The sequence below is a fragment of the Cryptotermes secundus genome, unplaced genomic scaffold (genome assembly GCF_002891405.2).
Source record: "Cryptotermes secundus unplaced genomic scaffold, Csec_1.0 scaffold1376, whole genome shotgun sequence".
Taxonomy (NCBI): Eukaryota; Metazoa; Arthropoda; class Insecta; order Blattodea; family Kalotermitidae; genus Cryptotermes; species Cryptotermes secundus.
In genome coordinates, this window is record NW_019724611.1 from 264,741 (window position 1) to 286,783 (window position 22,043).

The following is a 22,043-nucleotide window of genomic DNA, read 5'->3' on the forward strand; positions in this document are numbered from 1 at the left end:
GTCGTGTGTGCTTTTCGCGTGGGAAGCGGTCTAGCGTTCGTACGAAGTGCGTGAGCTGCGATGTCGGACTCTGCATTTCGGAATTTTTTCGGCAGTACCATACGAAGGCCACATTACCATAGATGATGCAGGGGGGAAGGCTGTTTCCTCATGAAGATGGTGAACATATATCTTGTAAGTAGAGCAAAAATTTAATTTTAAAAAAATCTTTACATGCGTGCAATGCGCGAAATCATATGAGGTCGTTCGGACATATGACGTCAGTAGATTATATTAGATCATGCAGGAGGGAAGGTTGTCACCTTATAAAGGTTGTGACCAAAAATTATGTAAATAGAAGAACAATTTATATTTTAAATTTAATTTAAAAAAAATCTTTACACGCGTGGAATGCGCGACATCATACGATGTCGTTCTTAAATTTGTCCTTACTTTTAATGTCATATGACGTCCCTAGATTACATTAGATCATGCAGGAAGGAAGGCTGTCTCCTTATAAAGGTGGTGACCAAAAATCATGTAAATAGAACAACAATTTATATTTTCAATATAATATTAAAAAAACCTTAAACGCGTGGAATCTGCGACATCATATGATGACGTTCGGCCAGCTGCCCTAACTTTTAACGACATCATATGATGACATTCGTCCGATAAAGGTTAAGCATGTACCTACTCTCATGCGTAAATTCAATTTTCTATAAAACCTTTTTAAGTTCTCACACTCAAAAGTAATGAAATGCTCTCAGGTGATCAGCCATATTAATATAGCATAAAATTCCATAACAAAATTTAAATTCATGTCTCACGTAGTAGCTGAATGTGAATATAATTATTCACACTCACCAAACATCAGATCCACCTGCAGAGGAGCTAGTGTTGCTTTTTTTAATCAGCTCAAAGGCATCAGCTAGTATCCTCTGTGGGTCATAGGAAGTCAGCGGCCCAGAACGTGAGCTGGATGTGCTGCATGAATCAATGTCTTGATGGTATGACACAGTCAGTAACTTTGCTTGTCTCCTGTTCTGAACAATCAACATGCATGTAACCATACATAACATTTTCAGACAACTTCATAAAAAGCCAAATTGTCACAATATAAAAATTAGACAACAAAACTTAAAGCCCACTGAAAGGTTTAGGGTTCACTGACAAAAGATAATGGGTAAAGGCAATGCTGCTCTTTTGCCTAAACATGGCATATGGAGATATACCTGTATTCTTAATCTTGGCATTCTGTAGGTGAGCAGTAAGCTTCACACTATGGATGCTTGATCATCAAGCCAAGAGACTCCAGTAACCATTGGATAGGAGGGCAGCTGGGCCCCAGAACTAGTTTGGATATAGTGGAAAGGAAAATCTGGTATCCTATCAGGAATCAATACCCATCATTATACTGACTTAGAAATCATCATCATCATCAGTAATCTGTCAGACGACAGGACCACAGTCTCTTCCAAAACAATTCCTCCACTTAATGTGATCTAGAGCTTTCTCCTTCAAATGACAGTATCCTCTTCTGTCCCCAAGGTCATCCAGCATCTTCTTACGTCTTCTTGTCACTTCTATCCCCCCCTCTATCTTTCCTTCAATAACTTCTTTTAGAACGCAGTTTCTGCGTAAAACATGACCAATCCAATTAGCCTTCCGTTTTCTTATTTCATGTAGGATATTCCTCTGCTCACTGACTCTAATTAACACTTCTTCATTTCTCACATAATCGGTCCAACTGATCTTCTCCATTCTTCTCCAACACCACATTTCGAAACTTTCCAGATGTTTCTGATCTACTGCCCTAAGTGTCCATGTTTCAGCCCCATACAGAGCTATGCTCCAAATGTAGCATTTCACTAGTTTCTTCCTCAAATTTAAGTCCAATTTGCTGGTAAAAAGATTCTTCTTCTTGCTAAATGCAGCTTTTGCCATGGCAATCCTGGATTTAATTTCACAAGTACACCTTCCATCATCTGTTAACAAGCTACCCAAATATTTAAAACATTTCACATTCTCCAGTTGTTTTTGGTCTATCTTTATTGTGACTGGGGTTGGTTGTCTCGAAATTTTCATTACTTTTGTTTTCTCCACATTCATTTCCATGCCATAGCACCTTCCAATTTCAATTAGTCTATCAATCATGCCCTGTAGCACAGTTTCTTCCTTAGCCATTAACACAAGGTCATCTGCATATTTCACAGTTTGAATAATTTGCCCTCCTACTTTGAAGTCACCGAGCCCATCCAGAGCTTCCTTGGTAAGGCATTCGCTGTACAAGTTGAACAGAATTGGTGATAAACAGCATCCTTGTCGAACTCCTCTTCCAATCTGCACACTTCCTGTCTCCCCCCTGTCCAGTCGTACTCTAACTTTCTGATCCATGTACAATTTGCTAATCAATCTTCTTTCACGCCAATCGATACCTGTTTCCTTTAGGATCTGCATTAATTTGGTCCAGTTTACACGGTCAAATGCCTTCTGCCAGTCTATGAAGCAAACACACAGTTCTTCATCTATCTCCAAAGTTCGTTCTGCTATAATTCTCATCATCCCAATTGCATCCCTGGTTCCTTTTCCTCTTCTAAATCCAAACTGATCTTCTCCAAGTACATCCTCTATTTTCCTTTCAATTCTTCTTTTAAGTATCTTTGCTATTATCTTTGCTGTATGTGCAATAAGGCTTATTGTGCAATGGTCGCTGCATTTTGTAGCTTTTGTCTTTTTCTTTAAGGCAATCATTGTAACTTCTGTAAAGTCCTTGGGCCACTCTCCACTTTCATATATGGTGTTCATTAGTTTTGTCAGTGTTTTCAAACCACCTTCTCCCAGTAACTTGAGCACATCTCCAGGTACATCATCATCTCCTGTAGCCTTTCCCTTCCTCATTTCCTTGATAGCTTTTTCCACCTCACTTTGTAAAATATATGGTCCTTTCTCGTCTGTATCTACTTCTTCTTCCGGTTCAACTTAGAAATAAGAGCTAAAAAAAAAAAAAACATTCTAGATAACATAAAAGTGGACTACATCAAAGTGTAAAATTGTCAGAGAACATTAGTAATCATTGCACAGCTAAAATATTCTTTGTGAGTACTGAGTTTTTCTTAGCCATTTCCTTAAAAATCAATCCTAACATAAGAAGTTGCATACTATTCAAACATTTATTACCATACAAAATTTAAAGACCCTACAGTAAATCATGCAAAATACTGAAGAAAGCAGTCTTCAGGTATGTGGCGCCTTGTAGATGTGGTGTTAACCGACGNGACGTTTCGGAGGAACGTATCGCCTCCATCTTCAGGGCAGAAGGAAAAATAAGAAATCCGAGAGCGAAGACACCGTGAGAACCGGTACAAGCAGACTTCTACCCTGAAGATGGAGGCGATACGTTCCTCTGAAACATCGGTTAACACCACATTTACACAGTGCCACATCCTGGGAGACTGCTTTCTTCATAGTCATTGCCATGAAAACCTCAAATCTTACATGCAAAATACTGTTTCCACTTCGTAAGTTTTCATGGCTGTTACACTACTATCTTATTGTGAACGAAAATATCAAAACTGGTTAGCATGTTGCATCAATTATGTACATAATACTGATATCAGTAATTGAATCAGGGTAGCTATGGACAGACACAGAAGAGAATTATAAAAACAACTCCTAAACTACTCACCTCTTCCAGATCTTTTGCTAAGCGCTCTGCTACCTCAGCAGACAACTCGGATAACCAGAACTGCACCTGCAGGTACAATTAGAAACATTCCAGCTCTTACACTGGTGCACTCTGTACAAGTCACATCAAGATGAAACTTTGTTCGAAAAAAATTGTACAATTATAGAACTTTGTTTGGAGCTCCACTAACGACTATTAGCAAAACCAGGCCATAGTATCAACTCAAGAATGAATAGATTAACATTTAATATTGTAATATTTACTGTTCCCCCCAAAGGTGTCTCCACCTTGTCATGGTGGTGGGGATTATGTTACTCTGTAACCTGGAGAGCTACATCAGTGGAAGTTTAACTACCAGCAGGATCACCCATACTACATAGGGCAAAGGACAGAGTCCAGACTAAGAGAGATACCCTGGTCCTCCAGGTTGGGAGTTGGGCATGAGGCTAACATCCTTATCCTGTAAAAAGAATTTTGTTCAGAAACCTAACAACCAGCCTCGGGTCATCATGCGTGGATCCATTTATATGGCAGCATGCATTGGCCGTGGAGACTAATTGTAGAGGAGGCCAAGGCTCACCCAGGGCTGTAGCACTGAGTGGTAGGTTGGCGGGTGGGAGGGCAGGTAGGTAGGTAATATATTTACTGTTATCTGGAACAGTTAATATTCCATTGTCAGTAGCCACTTAAGATCTTGATGTCACTTCTCTCTTGTCTACCATTATTTCACCATATGCCACTGCAATGTTCTCTTCTTTTTTCACTAAACTAATATGTGATTCACTGCATGCACAATTCCACATCTGCTCCAGCACACATCTATGCTAGTTGGCCACTTTCAACTAGGACTGAACTCAGACTCCTCTCTTCTTGCCTAGCAACCACATTCTTATGGCCACAGTCATTCCAGTACGGTCTCACACTACTGCCAGCGAATGAGGCATTTGTGGTAAAGGCCAGCAAAGAGGGAGAAGTTGCAATTTTTGTCCAGAACAAGAAGCACACATACATTGGTATGTAACCACTTCCCCATGCTCAATTCATGCAAAAATATGAGCCACAAGTACTCCAAAGTCTTATTTTCAATTTTATGAAATTTCACATAAATTGTCTTAAATTATAACTGCATAAAATAAAAAAAATTAGCAGTTATGTTCCAAACTGGACTAAAAGGCAAAGGAAATCTGAATATCTGACTCCCTCTAAAACCAAACACAGCCCTCACCATGGTTATACACTTGTATCACTGCTGCCACTGTAACGAGTCATGACTATACATATAGTGTACAGTGGTCCATCTCTGTACCTCAAGGGATCAAAAATGGAGTCCTGTTATCTTATGGATCTAAGAGGAAGAACTCTGGATTTTTGACTCTGTGACACTGGGTTCATGAAATGCCCAAATATTTGTAAGAGTAAATATAATACATGTAATCAAAATACAGTAAACTCTATTGCTTAACCACCTCTTTGTTCTCTGGCAATTTCTAAGATAATGTACTCAGTATTTTCTACTTGGATGTAACGCTTAGCAACCCAGTATATGGTAACAGCAGATCAAACAGAAGACAAGTTGATAAACAATTTCCCTATTAAAACCATCACAACACAACTATATCAAGGTCAGTGCCTAGTTTGGCTCTCCTACATGTTTTGGCTAGTAAAAGCCATCATCAGGCAAATACATGGCTAACATATAAACACCACTGAACTGCAGTACTAATAAAATTCAATACAATAATATTAATTATATTAAAATACTTGGCATAAAAATACAATAAATTAGATTATATAAAACAAAAGTTATATTATAAAACAAGAATATAATTCTTTGAGTGATGCTTTACATCATTGAGTCAGTTGTTGGTTTTTGTGATTTTGTTGTGTTCCCATGGACAAATTGGAGCATTATATATACACAAAATATAGAATACTCCAATTTGTCTGTGGGAACACAACAAAATCTCACAGATGTACAATAAGGCTGTAAATTTCTTAAATAAATTAAATTTGATATCAAATGCTCAAAATGGTTTTAGAAAAAATAAATCCACGTTTATGGCAATTCAAACTTTTATTGGAGAAATTCAGAAAACTCTAGATAATAAACAGCTGGCCTTTGGTATATATTTTGATCTATCAAAGGTTTTGATGTTATTAATCACAACTTGCTGCTTGCAAAGTTGGAACCATATGGACTGAGAGGAATATCTCATGCATGCATGAGATAGTATCTTACAGATAGATCACAGTTCATTGAAATTCACTATATGGATCAAAAGACTTCTAAAATGAAGACAGTTACCTCATCCCTTAAAGCAATTAAATATGGTGTATGTCAAGGTTCTGTTTTGGGACCCCTTTTATTCCTATTATTTATAAATGATCTGCCCCAAGTTATACATAATGCAGAGGTAGTACTATTTGCTGATGATACAAATATATTGATTAATGGAAAAAATATTTTATCATTAAATGAAAAAATTCAAAATGCAAAGAATCAATTAGAAAATTGGTTTTATGAAAATTGTTTAACCTTTAACGGCCGAATGTTATAATTATTCGCATCAAGTAACAAGCCGAGCTGGCCTAATGTTATAATTTTTAGGGGCAAGCCATGTGCTTCCTTTGTGAGTGCTGGCAGTTTGACCTTGGGTTTGAAACCCAAACAAACTCATGAACGTTCATGTCAGACATTTATTTATTAGCTCTGAACAATGAAATCGTTTATCAGGGTACTGGTTTCGAAACTTTACGTTTAGATATGACTGTTTATGACCTGGTGAGCCAATAGAGGTCAGCTTTGTTTTGAGAAGTTAGAGGAGGAAATATTCGTAAGCACTTTCATAGCAGTGCTACTAGAGCTTTCAAGGAAGTGTGGCTCACTGAGGGATTGGTTTGCAGTGTTGAATTCTCAGTTAGGACGTCAATGGCGGATTTTCTATATTTTGTTAAAAGTTAGGAAGTCAGTGTCAGACTCCTATATTTCTTTTATATCATTTTTATTGTGTATCTCGGAAGTGGTATAAACCCACTGAGCCAGTGTTACTTTGTGCGTAAAGACATCTTCGTCACTGTGACTTTCGGTATCAGTGGCGGACTGGCACTTTTCGACTGCTATTGCAATTACTTTGCATCACAATTTTGCGAGTATTCTTCCACCTACTAGACATGTCTGTTCTCAATGAATATCTGTTACACAAGTCATGTGATGGAAAAATGACGCACAAAAATTTCCGCGAAATTTTGGTGCGTGATTTGATTCTTCAATCACATGAGGCGAATATCACGGTCAGTGGTGTTTTTCGAGGGAGGCCAAGTTCATCTGGGGCCCAACTGAGTCGACTGGAGGTGAAACATTCAAAACACTGACCAGCTAAAGGGAAACAAAGACGTTTGTTCTATAAACAAGAAAAGCGGGAGCACGCTTTACCGCTGTAGAGTGTGATGTCGCGCTGTGTGATGGACTGCTTCGAGAGTGGGACACGCGCGTCAGAGTGAAACTGTGAAGCGATGCAGTCCAACCCGTGTACAGTCCGAACCAAATATTATTGTATATAGTTTCGTCATATTTACATCGCCACCACGATTCAAGGTTGAAGAAAAACAACATGTAAGTCCTTTGGAATTTCATAACGTATATAATAATGATTATATTTTGCACTTCATGACAAAATACTCACAGTTGATTTTCATTTGTAAAACTTGCCCTTTTGTATATATGTAGAAAATTTTATTGTCTTTCAGGTTCTTTTTAGTTCATATTCCGATGTTGCATAGAACGGAAAATATGCATTTTTTTCTGAAACTTTGCAATGTTAAAGACTTAGGGCCATTTAAATTCCGGCCGTAGGGAGCTGCCGGCAATTTAAAAGTCCGTAGGTTAAAGGTTAATAATAAACACGAATAAGTCAAAGGTATTATTTTTTCAGGGAAGTAGATCAATTCCAAGTACCAGACCCCTTTTTTATATATGTGGGTAGGCTGAAAAGTAATGCACACATGCTTGTAGAGCGCGAACAAAAACAAACAGCAAGATTGGGCAAAAAGTACATTAAAGTATAATTCTTAAGTTTCAAAAGCATATATTTATTTTTCAACATAGTCACCGTTAAGGCTAACACATGTCTCCCAACGTGTAACAAGTTTTTTCATTCCGTCACTGAAAAATTCTTCCGACTTTTCTCGAATCCAGGACTTGACAGCTGCCTTCACCTCATCGTCCGAGGTGTAATGATTACCCTTGAGGTCTCTCTTGAGTAGAGGAAAAAAACAAAAATCGCAAGGCGCAAGATCGGGGGAATAAGAAGGGTGTGGAATCGGTTCAAACTTCAGGTTTCGCAGAGCCTCTTAAGTTGCGCTCGAGGTGTGTGGACGAGCATTGTCATGTTGCAAGATTATTGGCGCCAGGCTACCTCTAACACGACAAACTCGATGCCGGAGGTGTTTTAGAGTCTGTATGTACTGAGAAGAATTTACCGTTGCCCCTCGTTCCAGAAAATCGGTCACATAAACTCGGTGAGCATCCCAAAACACAGTCAAAAGAAGTTTTTTGGCGGATGGTTGTGTTTTGAACTTTTTCGCCTGAGGAGAAGACGGATGTCGATATTCAGCGCTCTGTCTTTTCTCTTCCGGGTCGTAACGATGGACCCATGACTCGTCCCCCGTCACAATATTCAAAAGAAAGTCGTCTCCTTCGTCACGGTAGCGCTGCAAAAGTTGCTCGCAGCATTCCAATCGACGCTGTTTGTTCTCGTCTGTGAGACGGCGTGGTACCCATCGTGCACAGATTTTACGGTATCCCAATTGTTCAATAATGAAGCCGACACGTTCCTTGGATATTCCAATATGGTTTGCGATACGCTTTTGAGTGATTCGCCGGTCATTTTGAATCAAATCGTCGACGAGTTTGCGATGATTATCGTCTGTGGCAGTGATCGGACGTCCGCTGCGTGTTTCATCAACAATTATGGCTTTTCCAGGCTCGCAACCACAAAATTTTATTACCCATCGATTTACAGTAGACCTATCAACAGCATCGTCACCATAAACAGCCTTTAAACGACGATGAATCTCAGTAGGAGTCACTTTTTCAGCAGTTAAAAATTCGATAACAGCACGCTGTTTAACTCGCGTTGACATAGCACTAGAACACGTCTCCATACTTCCGCTTCTCGAAATACACTGGATGAACGCAACGACCTCAAACCTGCGCATGCGTATTGAGGGGGAATGTTACTTCCACATGCCACCTGGCGCGCTTCTGAAGGTCATTTCGTTCGCGCTCTATAAGCATGTGTGCATTACTTTTCAGCCTATCTACGTAAATAATGAGGTGATTTGTTCGGTGGATGTAAAATTTTTGGGTATTTGCATTAATGAAGATTTAAGTTTGGCAACCCACACCCAATATGTGTCAAAAACTTAACAAGACTATCCATTTGAGAAAATCCCTACGGGACTCAGTGAGCCAAACTGTTTTAAGAAGTGCGTATCTTGCAAAATTTGAGTCCATGTTGAAATACATCACAATCTAAAAATCATGACTGTGAACCCCTCAAATTTCACACATCATGGAATATCTGAACTGAAACATACATCTGTCCTGGTGCTCAGTGCCTGTCTCCCAGGGAACTTCTTGCAGCAACCAATTGACTTTGGCACAAGCCTCTGAGTCACAGGTTCATGGTCAATGCCTCGTGCTACGTTGTACAGCCACGTTCTGGAATATGAAGAGAACTGTGTGAGGTTATAGGTAAAGTAATGTCATCCCAATTATTGTTTAATTAAATAAAACGCCATGAAGACATATGGGGGAGTGGAGGTATAGCTCTAACATTCTTGACCTAGTACTAGAAGGAGGTGTGTTCAGCTTCACTGCGGAAAGAGCCCCAGTGACCACTGGGCAGGAAGCTGGGTGGGCCTTGGAGCCATCTGGATGCTGTGGAGTAGAAAAAATCTCTTGCCTCTGCCAGGAATTAAACACTGGCCATCCAACCTGTTACCGTTGCTATACGAACTGAGCTGTCCTGGCTCCAAACAGAATTGTGTGTCAATAATTATCATGTGTGCTTGTACCTGATGAACATCTCAGAGATATTATAAAGGTGTTCAACAAAAGCTTGCACAGATAAAATTAATATGAAATAAAATGAGAGGTGTTTGAATATGCTACCTAAACTCTGGATCTCCAATTATCATATCATGGTCCCAAGAAGACAGCACTGAAGGGACACCAGTTTTTGTTAGTTGCTGAAGTACAGCATATTGTGTGCCACTGGATTCACTAGAAGCTTATAAAACTCTATGAGAAAAATGTCTACCATTTGCATGCCTCAATGCTTATTATTTTCATATCATGCTAGACATGAGAGCTTGTAATTCACATATTTTTCACAGATGTCAGTAGCTGATATATGTTGAGAGGAAAAAATGAAATAAAATTGTAAATGGAAAACAATAAAAAAAGAAATAAAAACTGCTTAAGCCTTCAGAATATTATGGAGGCTATAAGGTTCCTGACCCCAGTATACACTACAATGGAATGCCTCTATTTACATACATAATCCTTGCAATTTTCTTTTCCTAATTCCTACCTAAATCACTCACTCAACAAATTCTGCTTTATTTTGTGAAAGCTTACATAACAAGGAGTGCTTACCCTGTCTTTTCATCAAACTGCCGCTGTAGTTGGCTCTCAGTGAACTGCAGCAGGTCAGCCATCACTCTACAACCCAACTGTTCCATCACAACACAGCCAAATTTTCCACCAAGGCTACGCACTTTCCTGATGGGCAGAGTTTTAAACAGCTCCATCACACCTGCCTGTGGTAAAATCGTTTGCCGGTTTGGTTTATGCAGACCACATGCCAACTTCCCCAAGATCTGAAGCACACAGTCAAACTCATCTCAGAGGTCTACATGCATCTTAACATAGCCACCTTATTCCAGTCAACATTCCAAAATCTTATACCAAATGTCACAATAAAACGATTCATATTTTGGAGGTCCAAGGTTTGAATCTCAGCTAAATGATTGATTATCCTGATACTGTTAATAGTTTTCCTCAGTCCCACTAGATAAATGCTAGGGCAGTACTCCCATTAAGCTCTCAGCTTTTCATCCATGACCTTTCCAATTCATTATTTACTTATCATACTCCCACTGAATGCTGTATAAACCTCACCAATTGATAGCACTCTTAAATAAGCCAAGGTTAAATGAAATCCAAAATCTTACACTTTTTTGTGTATCAATTACATTTACCTATCAGAATTACTGGGATTCTGGAAACAAAAACAGACTCATATTTGTAAATTTTCTGTTCTCAATAATCAAGAGAAAAGGCCTGCCCAGCATCGGCCTCCAACAAACTTATTCTCAGTCTTTCCGAACACATACTCACAGACCTAGAGGAAGGAGCCCTCATGAAAGGTTTGAATTTTTCCATAACTTATCCACACTCCAACCTGGATATGGCATGTCCTGTGGAATCCAGTGTTTCCAACCTTCCACAGACCCTGGGCATGGAATTCAGGTGGAAAATCAGGTCCATGTCAGAGAAGTCTAAGTTTTCCAGACTTAACATGACCATGAAGGAGTTGAAAGAAGTACAATTTTTGAGGCTCAACAAACATATTAGGTTTCCTCAGGCAGACATGGGCAACTGCACAGTGGTGTTTGATGAATCCAAATGCAAGGAAAAGTTTAACACCTTGCTGGAGTCTGGGGTTTATGAACCCTTGCCAAAGTTGAGAATAATATATAAGAACTCTTTCCAAGCACAAAACTACTATCCTTATTGATCTAAAACACAAGTTCACTCCATACCACAGCAAACCTCTACATCTATATGGTCTTCCCAAGATCCACAAACTGGACATTCCTCTTAAGCCTACAGTGAGTTTTATTGGTTCCCTTTGCTATGCCCTGGCTGGCCTTCTCCATAAGATCCTAAGTCCCTTGCTGGAAGTTGGAATCCTTTTTTAAGAATTTAGGACACTTCGTACAGTTGTTGAAGTTTGTATATCTTCAATCTTCAGAGACCCTCGTTAGCATTGACATCTTCAGTCTTTTCAGCAATGTTCCAGTCGACGAAACACTACAGGTCATCAGAAATAAGCTCCACAATGATGACATACTGGTGGAACGGTCTACCTTGCAGGTTGAAGTCATCATGGAGCTGCTGAAGTTTGCCTCTGAAACTCATATTTTCAGTTGGATGACAAGTTCTTCCAACAGAAAGATGACACAGCTATGGGAAGCTCCCTATCACACACTGTGAGCAACCTCTTCATGGAGCATTTTGAGAAATTGGCTCTTGACTTGGCACAACATAAACCATCGCTGTGGCTCCAGTACATTCATGATACGTTTGTGGCCTGGCCTCATAGTACAGAGCAGTTACAGGATTTCCTCAGCCACTTCTATAGTTTAAGGCTATCCATCCAGGTCACCATGGAAATGGAGGCCGACAGTGTGATTGCCTTTCCTGATGTGCTGGTAAGCAGGGAAGAGATGGGACTAGCCACCAAAGCCTACAGGAAACCCACCCACACTGGCCAGTACCTCAACTTCAACTCTAACCATCTGCCACATGTGAAAAGAGGTTTGATTCAGAGTCTGCATAACAAAGCTTCCACCATATGCCAAGAACGACAAGACCTGGTTAAAGAAATCTGCAGCCTGAGACGTGATCTCCAGCTCAGCGGTTATCCACAAGGTTTCATTGACTCGGTCATTAATTCCAAGGGTAGCAGTCATCTGACTTAAAGAGCCAAGCCTCTGGGCTCTGTGTATATCCCATATGTGAAGGGTGTTTCAGAGAAATTTCAAACATATAGGGAATTGGTACAATAGAACGATCTTCAAAATTAACAAGATTTTAGGAGTTAACTCAAGAAAATCAGGCCAGAGAGAGATCTGCAACACATAGTACAGTACACCTACAGTATTCCTGTGAATGTGGCAGAAGCTACATTGGAAAAACAGGCAGACCTCTAGCGGTGTGACTCCATGAACATAGGCACATTCTCCAGCAGGGACTTCTAGAAACATCAAGATTAGTCCAACATGCCTATCCAGAGGATCATAGGGTAGGTAGGATTCTGGAAATTGAAAGTAACAGCACGTACAGAAAATACAAGGAAACCACCCTTATGGCATACTTAACCAATTCGATCAGACAACCCAGTTTGGACATTTCTCCTACCTGGATCCCCCTCATCAGCAGTGTGGTTTCTAACTCACGAGAAGATCTGTATGACGTTACATATTCTTCGTGGGTTTTCAGAAGGTTTCAGTCTCAAGTGTTCAGCTTTTAATTCACAGATGGCACTAGTTGTAGATACATGTTTTCACAATTTTTTTTCCATTTCTTTTCATTGGTGCTCATGCACTTGGTTTTGTTGGCTATGTTTGTAACATAAATTTCTACCTCCTTTTCTGTCCCAGTTCCACAAAAGTGCATGTTCTAACACAATTTTCATTGCATATTCTCTTGTTATCTCCCACCAAATTACTTTGGTCTCAGGTGATTAAATAGTTGTGCAAATCTGACATGGATTGTCCAGTGATTGATGTTAGCTCTTTCTAAGGGACCCATATGAGTAGGTGTCTTCCCCCCCCCCCTCACCTGAGGATGGAAAGAGATCCAGTTCCCGAAATGTTGTGTTTTCTATTTTCTAGAACACAGGATGATGGAAAAAGTCCAAAAATCTAGTAATTCTGAGTGTCATATACAACTGCCAGAACCCTTTAGAACATACATTTACCTATTTTCTTTTACTTAAAATCTATACCATTAATATTTCTGTAAGTGTGTGCGCACAGGCATGTGTGTCAGCCTTACAAGAATTTATGGCAGAAAGCTGAATCTATGAACAATCTTTACCCAATTTGTACAGATTTAATAGCTGTTTCTAGATTTTCTTAAATGGTCTGCCTAGGAGTGTTTGTTTAGAAGTTTGATTTATCCCACACAAGGAAGAACAGAGGTTTTGTAAAAGGGGGTTATATTTTACAGAGTTGCCATAGAGCAGCAGGACTTCACAGTCAGGTGTACAATGAAGCAAGTGGTAGTCCTTTTACTTACAGAATCACAATCAGTAAAAGACACATGAATAATCAGAAGTTGGCGGTTCAGACTGTATTGGATTCATCAGCAGTGATTACGAGTGTAAATATATGACAGTTTGGTGTCAGTAGTTATGCAGCCATAAACTCATGACAACTGAAAACTGTGGAAGAAGTTATATTGCACTGGATCGAAGATTGTTAGTAGTCATACCATGAAAATGGAACAAACAAGACAACAAATAAGGGAAAAGATGGCCACGCATGCCCACTACACACAGATGGAACCATTGTGGAGCCGCCTGTGGGCTGAAATGGAAGAGGACACAAAAGCCAGGCAAGACAGGTTAAATGCTGACAGAGCAAAGACAGATGCCAACGAAGAAAAAAGGAAGGCAAACATGAAAGCCTTTACTGAAATGATGAAGAGATGGGAGGCTGAAAGAAAAGCCTATGATCAGAAGATGTGGCTAAGTGAGAAGCTGACTTTGAGAAAATGATAGCCAAGAGGAAAGCCAACCAATAAGAAGAGGTGGGAAGGCTGAAAGCCATTCATGACAAGACATGCGTCAACCAGACGAGAGTGTAACCCAAAACGGAACATCAAAAGAAGATGGATGCTCAGATAGCGGACATTGTAGTTGTGAAGAAGTGTTCGATAAACCAAATCATAAAATGTAGAACCCATTACTATCAGTCATGCTAACCCCTCATACATGACAATATAATTCTGGAAGAGGCTTTCAAACTCTACCTCATAAAATGCCTTACTCCATATCTTTCACGATTCAGGAGGAAACACTATAATATATAAGCACTTATCATATCACATCTATTCTATGTTTCACTACTTACATACACTCCACTAGTACAAATTAATATATAGACTGTTTAGAAATTAAGAAGCTATCTGAAATAAGGAACTTCTACTCGTGTAATTACAAACCAACAACACATAAACCTTTTGTATATTGCAAGTCTTCTGTTCAGTGTTTCATGTGGCTTAAATAAAATTCATCTACAACTGAATCTGTCAGCCATAACATTTGCTTTAATATATTTTTAAAACAATGACACTGTATACAACAATGGTATAGAAAGTGGTGGTGCTCCAAGACAGTTCAAACAAAGTGAATGATAATGAACTTACAATGTTTACATAATTAATACAAACATTTTTTGGAAGAACTACAGAAAATATCAACCATTTTTTTATATAAAATTTAAACTACTGGTGATGCAAACAACAGCAGAAGTCATAAAGAACAAGTAGTACCTATAATGAGAAGTTCACTTTAATGGGCATCTTCTTATGCATCATTAATTAAATTATAATAAGCATAGCAGTACTCACTTCAATTAAAGCACTTCTACATAATTTCTGCTGTAATAAGTACTTTTCTTCAAACTTTGGATTCACATAAACACACATCTGGCAACATAGCTCTTTATGAAGCAAATGAGCAGTGTGGCAACAGCATTCTCACTTCTGATTGACTTGAAGCACAGAGAGAGTGAAGTAGGGAAAGGTGGGTGACACAGAGCAGCAAACCACTACTTTCTTCCCAACCATTTTCCTTTCCCATTTTGACCACCAATCAGCAACATCTCTGATTAGGGTTTACAATAGAAGTAAATAACTCAGTGACACAGTTGCAACAGAGATTAATGAGTACGTAATCAATAAAAAAACCAAACATAAATTTTATGTCTTGTCCAATCCACTTTCATTGCTAGCATGTGCTGTCATGAAACATGGACTATCACCTGCAGAAGCCTTAAACTAGGTGCAGTTGCACCTGGAAGGACTATCTGAGAATGCTGCCATCTTTCCATACTACTTGCACAGCAATGCCCATATTCATCAGTGCACACAGTATTTGTTTTTACTCCTAAAGTGTTTAACCTGTCTCAGGAGTTTGTGATGCCAACAGACAATGTCGTCCTTTTCTATATGTACTACTTTATTTCCCCATCTTCCACAACAGACTGCATCAAGAATAGCATGAAGAGTACCTCTTTTAAAATGACGTTGGCCAGCATCACCATCTATGTGTGCCAGTACAGAGTTTAGCATAGGCAGTTCATTTCTAAAGCAGAATTCAAGTAGAATTCATTAACTTTCAACTTTATTCCACGCTTATTTCAATCACTAAACATTGTAACTTTCTCCTTCCCATTTCCTGCTCTGGGTCTCCAACAGACCTTGTTCTGCTGCCTTTTAGGTTTCAAAAAGAGGCACAATTGAGATACCTGTTGCAACCATCCTCACACTTCGCTCAGCATTTTTTATATTTATATAACTGAACACATTTAATATAACTTGATGTTCCTTGTTTTCTAGCATCTGGTCACATTATCCCTCCACACTAAAAGCTTCAACCATTACACTGAAACACTGCACACAACATAACAATAAACTATATACTCTAAATAAAGTAAAATAATGTAAGGTAAATGTTGAAGTAAAATTACTATGAATCTTTTGCAGTACATTATAGTGTGCTGACCATGAACAATGAACATGCATTGGTGTACCTTGAGCTTATTCTTCAGTGTTTATAAAACAAAAAATACATTTCTACTTGGGAAAGGATGCTTTCTGTGACAAGATATAAACTAGAAGTAACAAAAACTGCAAACATGTAATGCAAAAATTACTGCAGTAGAGCAAGGGAGGAAAATATATTTGTGCTGATTTATCTACAGGGAGTAGCAGCAGTAGAGTATGAAAACCCCATTAAATTGCAGTCTTTTCTAAGAGCTGGATACTCAATAGCACCATTTCCACCTCAGAGGTCTGTAGAGACATAATGTTTCTATTACTAAAGATTAGTAATTAGAAAGGACAAAAGTAGGGAGGTCTCTAATTGCACGATGTTCATACCAAGGTTCATGAAAATCCATCCACTGATTTCAAATTTGTTAAGCAGTAACAGACACATGGACACAATGATACCACAGGCCTCTCTCTTCTTATAAATTATCTCTCTCTTCTTATAAGTAGACTGACCATCCAAAAAAATTTACATATGGTATACCAAAGGCCAGTCACTATCCAAGCAGGCATCAAGTATGAGCCTAAGTACACATAACAAAGACCAGATTAGTTGAATGTTTGATTATAGACACAATGATTTAAGACTGGAAGTATACAAAATATTGCAGGATTCATTGTAATCTGAAAGAAAAAAAACCTTGTTATGAGATATCCCCGCAGAACAATGGAAGCCTGTCTGTTGGAATACTGCTGCTCTCATCTCCTCCATGATCACTCCTGCCACAGCCAGTCTTAGCTGCGCTGCATCCTGCAGTTCAGAGACACTCTCCAGCCATGAGCTGAGGCCTTGCTGTCTCTTCTCTGGTAATAACACAAGTTAAACTGGCTTAGAAGTCTGTCTGACTTCTGAGATATGCATATTCAAATCTTACTATAGCTGACTTCAGTTTTCCCTGAAGAATAAACTCTGTCAACTGAACTCAACTGTAGAGCAATGGTTCTCAAACCTTTTGTAATAGAGTACCATTGAAACAAGAAACTGTATTTGTTTAAGAAGTCATTTTCATTTAAAACTATACATGCATAAAGTTAAATTAAACCCACTCCATATTTTAAAAACAGTTTATACTGTTCATGCTTAATGTGATGGGTAGAACTGCTTAATGGACACATGGGCCTTAAAGTCAGGTATGATTTTGGAAAGCTACATCCTCATGTTCTGCATTAAACATAAGTGGGGCAATCCAAAACTTTCCGAAATTTGAATTTTGCGCGCGAATGGTTATGAGTACATCAAAATACCGCTAGGTGTCTCCTCACACATCCTTCTTGAATCAGTGTGGCAAGCAGGGTCGAGTTGAGTGGTTGGGTTTATTGGTGGTGAACGTATTTCCACTGTTGTGTTTCCGTGAGTTTGCGGTTTTGTGATGGCTGACCTGAGAGAGCAGCATGTCTGTATAAAGTTTTGTTTCAAACTTGGGAAAACCGCTGCAGAAACGCACCAAATGTTGAAGCAAGCTTTTGGTGAAAACAGTTTAGGCCACACACAAACTTATGACTAGTATAAGCGTTTTAAAAATGGCCGAACATTGACTGATGACGACAATCATTCGAGACGGCCATCAATGGGCAAAACACCAGAAAATGTTGTGAAAGTTTGGGATGTGATTCTGCAAGATCGTAGACTGACCATCCAAGACTCTGTAACACCTTAGGACTAAGTTATGGTACATGTCAACGAATTTTGTCAGAGGAACTGAACATGAGGAGGATTGTGTCGAAGTTTGTGCCACGACTGCTGCAAAATGAACAGAAGCAGCATCGCTTGGAAGTCTGAAGGGAACTTCAGCAACAGCTTCAAGAGGATCCAAACCTTCTTTCAAAGGTTGTCACTGGTGATGAAAGTTGGGTTTATGGCTACGACCCTGAAAGCAAGCAGCAATCATTGCAATGGAAGAGCCCTTCTTCACCTCGGCCAAAAAAGCTCGACAAGTCAAGAGCAACATTAAGTCCATGTTGATCTGTTTTTTGATATTGACAGGATTGTTCATAAGGAGTTCATCCCTCCTGGTCAGACAGTCAATAAAGAGTTCTATCGTGATGTTCTAAGGCCTTTGAGGGAGAACATGAGGAGAAAACGTCCAAAGAAGTGGCACACAAACGAGTGGGTACTCCACCATGACAACACATGACCACATATGGCTTACGTTGTGCAGGAATTTTTGGCTAAAACAAGATGGCAGTTGTTCCCCACCCGCCGTACTCGCCAGACTTAGCTCCATGCGACTTCTTTCTCTTCCCCAAGATGAAAATCAAGTTGAAGGGGCAAAGATTTGATACAGTTGAGGAAATTCAAGCGGAAACGCAGACGGTACTAGACACCCTAAGAAAGAAAGACTTCCAGGATTCATTTGAAAAGTGGCAGAAACGCTGGGATCGGTGTATGCGCTCTCAAGGGGCTATTTTGAAGGCGATGGTGCAGAATAAGATCTAGGTATAGATGTAATAGTATTTATTAATATATATCGGGAACTTTTGGATTGCACCATGTATTTTGGTATTCATTTTTGTTGCAGAATGTTCTTAAATATAATATTTCAGGAAAATCTGTCCAACAGTTCTTGAGTTCTTTCATGTACAGAGGCAGACAAACTGACAGACAGATTAAGCAAACTTAATAGGTGCCCTGTACGACTGTGAATGTCCTTAAAGTGCACAGATAACCTGAAAACTGGATAATCGATACACAAGGATAACTGGGGCTATACATCAACTGGAATATAACAATTCATTTTATAAAATCCAATGAAGATCCATGAACAACAGCAGCATTAATCAACTATTGTATTTATTTCATGTTCCATCACATCCATACAAGGCCGAAGCCACTGTATACAGAAGCTGTCACACCACAAGCTTGCTAAATCAGAAAGTAGTCAAAAGAACAAAGCATATAAATCCACAACAATAAATCAAGCATATGAAACCCCACTCATCACTGCAACTAGATAACCTACCATGTGTATATGAAATATAATACAAAATTGGAACATTTATGCGGGGCTATCAAAAATTTTCCGAAATTTTTATTTTGCGCACGAATGGTCATGAGTACATCAAAATACTGCTAGGTGTCTCCCCACACACACTTCTTGAATGAGTGTGGCAAGTGGCATCAAGTTGAGTGGTTGGGTTTATTGTTGGTGAACATCTTTCCATTGTTGTGTTTCCGCGAGTTTGTGGTTTTCAGATTGCTGACCTGAAAGAGCAGTGTGTCTGTATAGTGTTTTGTTTTAAACTTGGGAAAACCTCCCATTTATGCCTAGGTATACTAAGGACACTTCCCTTCAGATTTCCTGACTAAAGTTTAATGCACATCCCTCATTCCTGCAATGCATGCTACAAGTTCAATTAATTTGAATCCACTTGACTTGACTGTCCTGAAAACATTAGGTGAAGGACATAAATTATTAAGTTCCTCACTATGTAATTTTCTTTGTCTTCCTGTTACTACCTCTTTCTTAGGTCCAAATATTCACATCCACCAATAAATTAAAATAAGACACACTGCTTCATGATTCAACTATACTCAGTCCACAAACACAGCATCTACTGCCAAAACATGGGACTAATGTTTGGGCTTTCATCAGAAAATAAACTACTTCATGCCTGCAACACAAACCACCTGGCACTCAACCAACCTTCATCATTATTGTCAACATCTGTGAATCCCACCACAAAAGTTGTGGCTAGCTGAGATGACTGCACTCGGTGAAGGCCAGTAATTCGCTGCTCAACACCTTCAGTGAGATCAATGTATGCTTCATCAACACTGGCTCTTTGAACACAGTGACTGAACTGACAGAAAACATCTGCCACTTCACGCCCCGCATCACGATATCTGCAGGGCAAGCAATAACTCACTTTGAAACTGCTGTTGGTGAGAGACATCATAAGAGCATAATGCAGGACAGCATCAAAACACTCACACTGTAATGAGTCACACCCCAGATCATGAGGCACTGCTCTAGTCATCTACTGACTTATAAAAAGAAACTCTTTAGAAAGATGAAAGAAATTCATGATGCATCAAACTTACTTTGAGAGGTCTGCTTTTCCCCTGACTTCTGGAACATGCACAAGCACTATATTTGGACACTTTCTCCTTGCTTCATCTCCTCTCATACTTCTTGTAACACCAAAATTACGAGCCTCATAATTCACTGCAATGATCCTGCAAACAAAACAAACGATAACAATTAACATGGTACTGCTCACTAGGTTGGATCTCAAGATGCAACACCATGATAAGGCTCAACAACTTCATCCCCTCCACTAAATTTTTGTGCCCAAATACAAGGGTGATCTTTAGTATGGGGACAAAATCTTGTTCCATTTTTGCACTACTTACCAAACAGGTTCTTTGGAAGCCAGCAGACAAGCATCAGAAGGGATGGACCAAAAAATTACTAGGCAGATTCAAGAGCCTACTTAGCTGTGACAATGATAAAACATAAATTTTATCTTAATATACTTATGCTTAGTTACATTTCAGGAAAATTATTATAATTCCATTCCAGCTATCACATCATCCTCTATAGTATTAATCTGGCTGATTATCTGTCATCCACATGCTCATTCTGTCAGCTTCTCCCTTTTCCAGTAGTCTGCACAACACTCAAGCCATATCAAACAAAAAAAGCCACTCTTGTGAATATCACAGTACAACAGAAGTTAACTAATGTTATACCATCACACAAGCTTTACTGAATCCATCACTTTGTTCCATTGTTCCACTATATGTTTTGGCCAAAACTGGTCATCATCAAGTGCGGATAATACTCAGAGGTTGACAGAATCATTAGAACTGTAAAAATAAAATTATAATAAAGTAACTGGTTTGTAAGTCAGATCTCTATTGTAACTGAATTTGTTCAAGTACATTGTCATCTCTGCAGACATAAATTTCACAATATCTATTCACTTAAAGCACAATGAATTTCATATGGGACATACAGAATCAAACGTTAAAACTGAGGAAAACTGAGATGCTTCTCCATCATGGTGTCATTTCCAGCACACCACATCCAGCATAATCTTGCTTTGGTCTTTCCTTTCCTTAGTTGTAATGTGTGTACTTTTACACACTCAATTTTTATATACAGTGGGATGCAAAAGAATTATTATTCTGTGCATGTGTTGATTAGTTTTTTCTAGTTGGTCTGTAATATTCTATTCTTGAAAGGGGTCATTCCATGTCAAATCAGCGCAGTAGCTGGTATGATAATCTTGGATTTCAACAGAATTATGTACTCCTATAGGGTCTGATGAGCAAGTAATAATATAAAGTTTTCTTTTCCTATATGTATTTGAGAACAGCGTGCTGAGAATATTTGGACCATAGAGGGATGAAGTGACAGGTTGGAGAAAACTGCATAATGAGGAACTTCATAACTTGTGCTCTTATCCCGGTATAATTCAAATGATCAAGTCAAGGAGGATGAGGTGGGAAGGGCATGGAGCACGAATGGGGGAGAAGAGGAATGCATATAAGATATTGGTGGGAAAGCCAGAAGGAAAGAGACCACTGGGAACACCAAGGTGTAGGTGGGTGGACGATTTTAAAATGGATCTTAGAGATAGGATGGGATGGTATGGATTGAATTGGTCTGTCTCAGGATAGGGACCAGTGGAGGGCTCTTGTGAACACGGTAATGAACCTTCGTGTTCCATAAAATGCTGGGAAAGTTTTGAGTAGCTGCAGAATGGCTTCTCCTCAAGGAGTGCTCCACTCCCGCAATG

The 22,043-nt window shown here is 39.2% G+C and overlaps 1 protein-coding gene across 2 annotated transcripts in view; it reads right to left on the minus strand.

Annotated features, from left to right (window-relative positions):
- LOC111862561 (DNA polymerase eta) overlaps nt 1-22,043 on the minus strand; it is a 36,311-nt gene that overhangs the window by 4,357 nt on the left and 9,911 nt on the right. For both annotated transcript variants that reach the window (XM_023848054.1, XM_023848052.2), the window contains exons 3-9: nt 20,341-20,475; nt 19,943-20,142; nt 16,939-17,102; nt 10,329-10,552; nt 9,266-9,389; nt 3,668-3,733; nt 847-1,025 (exon numbers count right to left, since the gene is read on the minus strand). In XM_023848054.1, the coding sequence (XP_023703822.1) occupies nt 847-1,025; nt 3,668-3,733; nt 9,266-9,389; nt 10,329-10,552; nt 16,939-17,102; nt 19,943-20,142; nt 20,341-20,475 (1,092 nt within the window). The remainder of the gene's footprint in view (nt 1-846; nt 1,026-3,667; nt 3,734-9,265; nt 9,390-10,328; nt 10,553-16,938; nt 17,103-19,942; nt 20,143-20,340; nt 20,476-22,043) is intronic.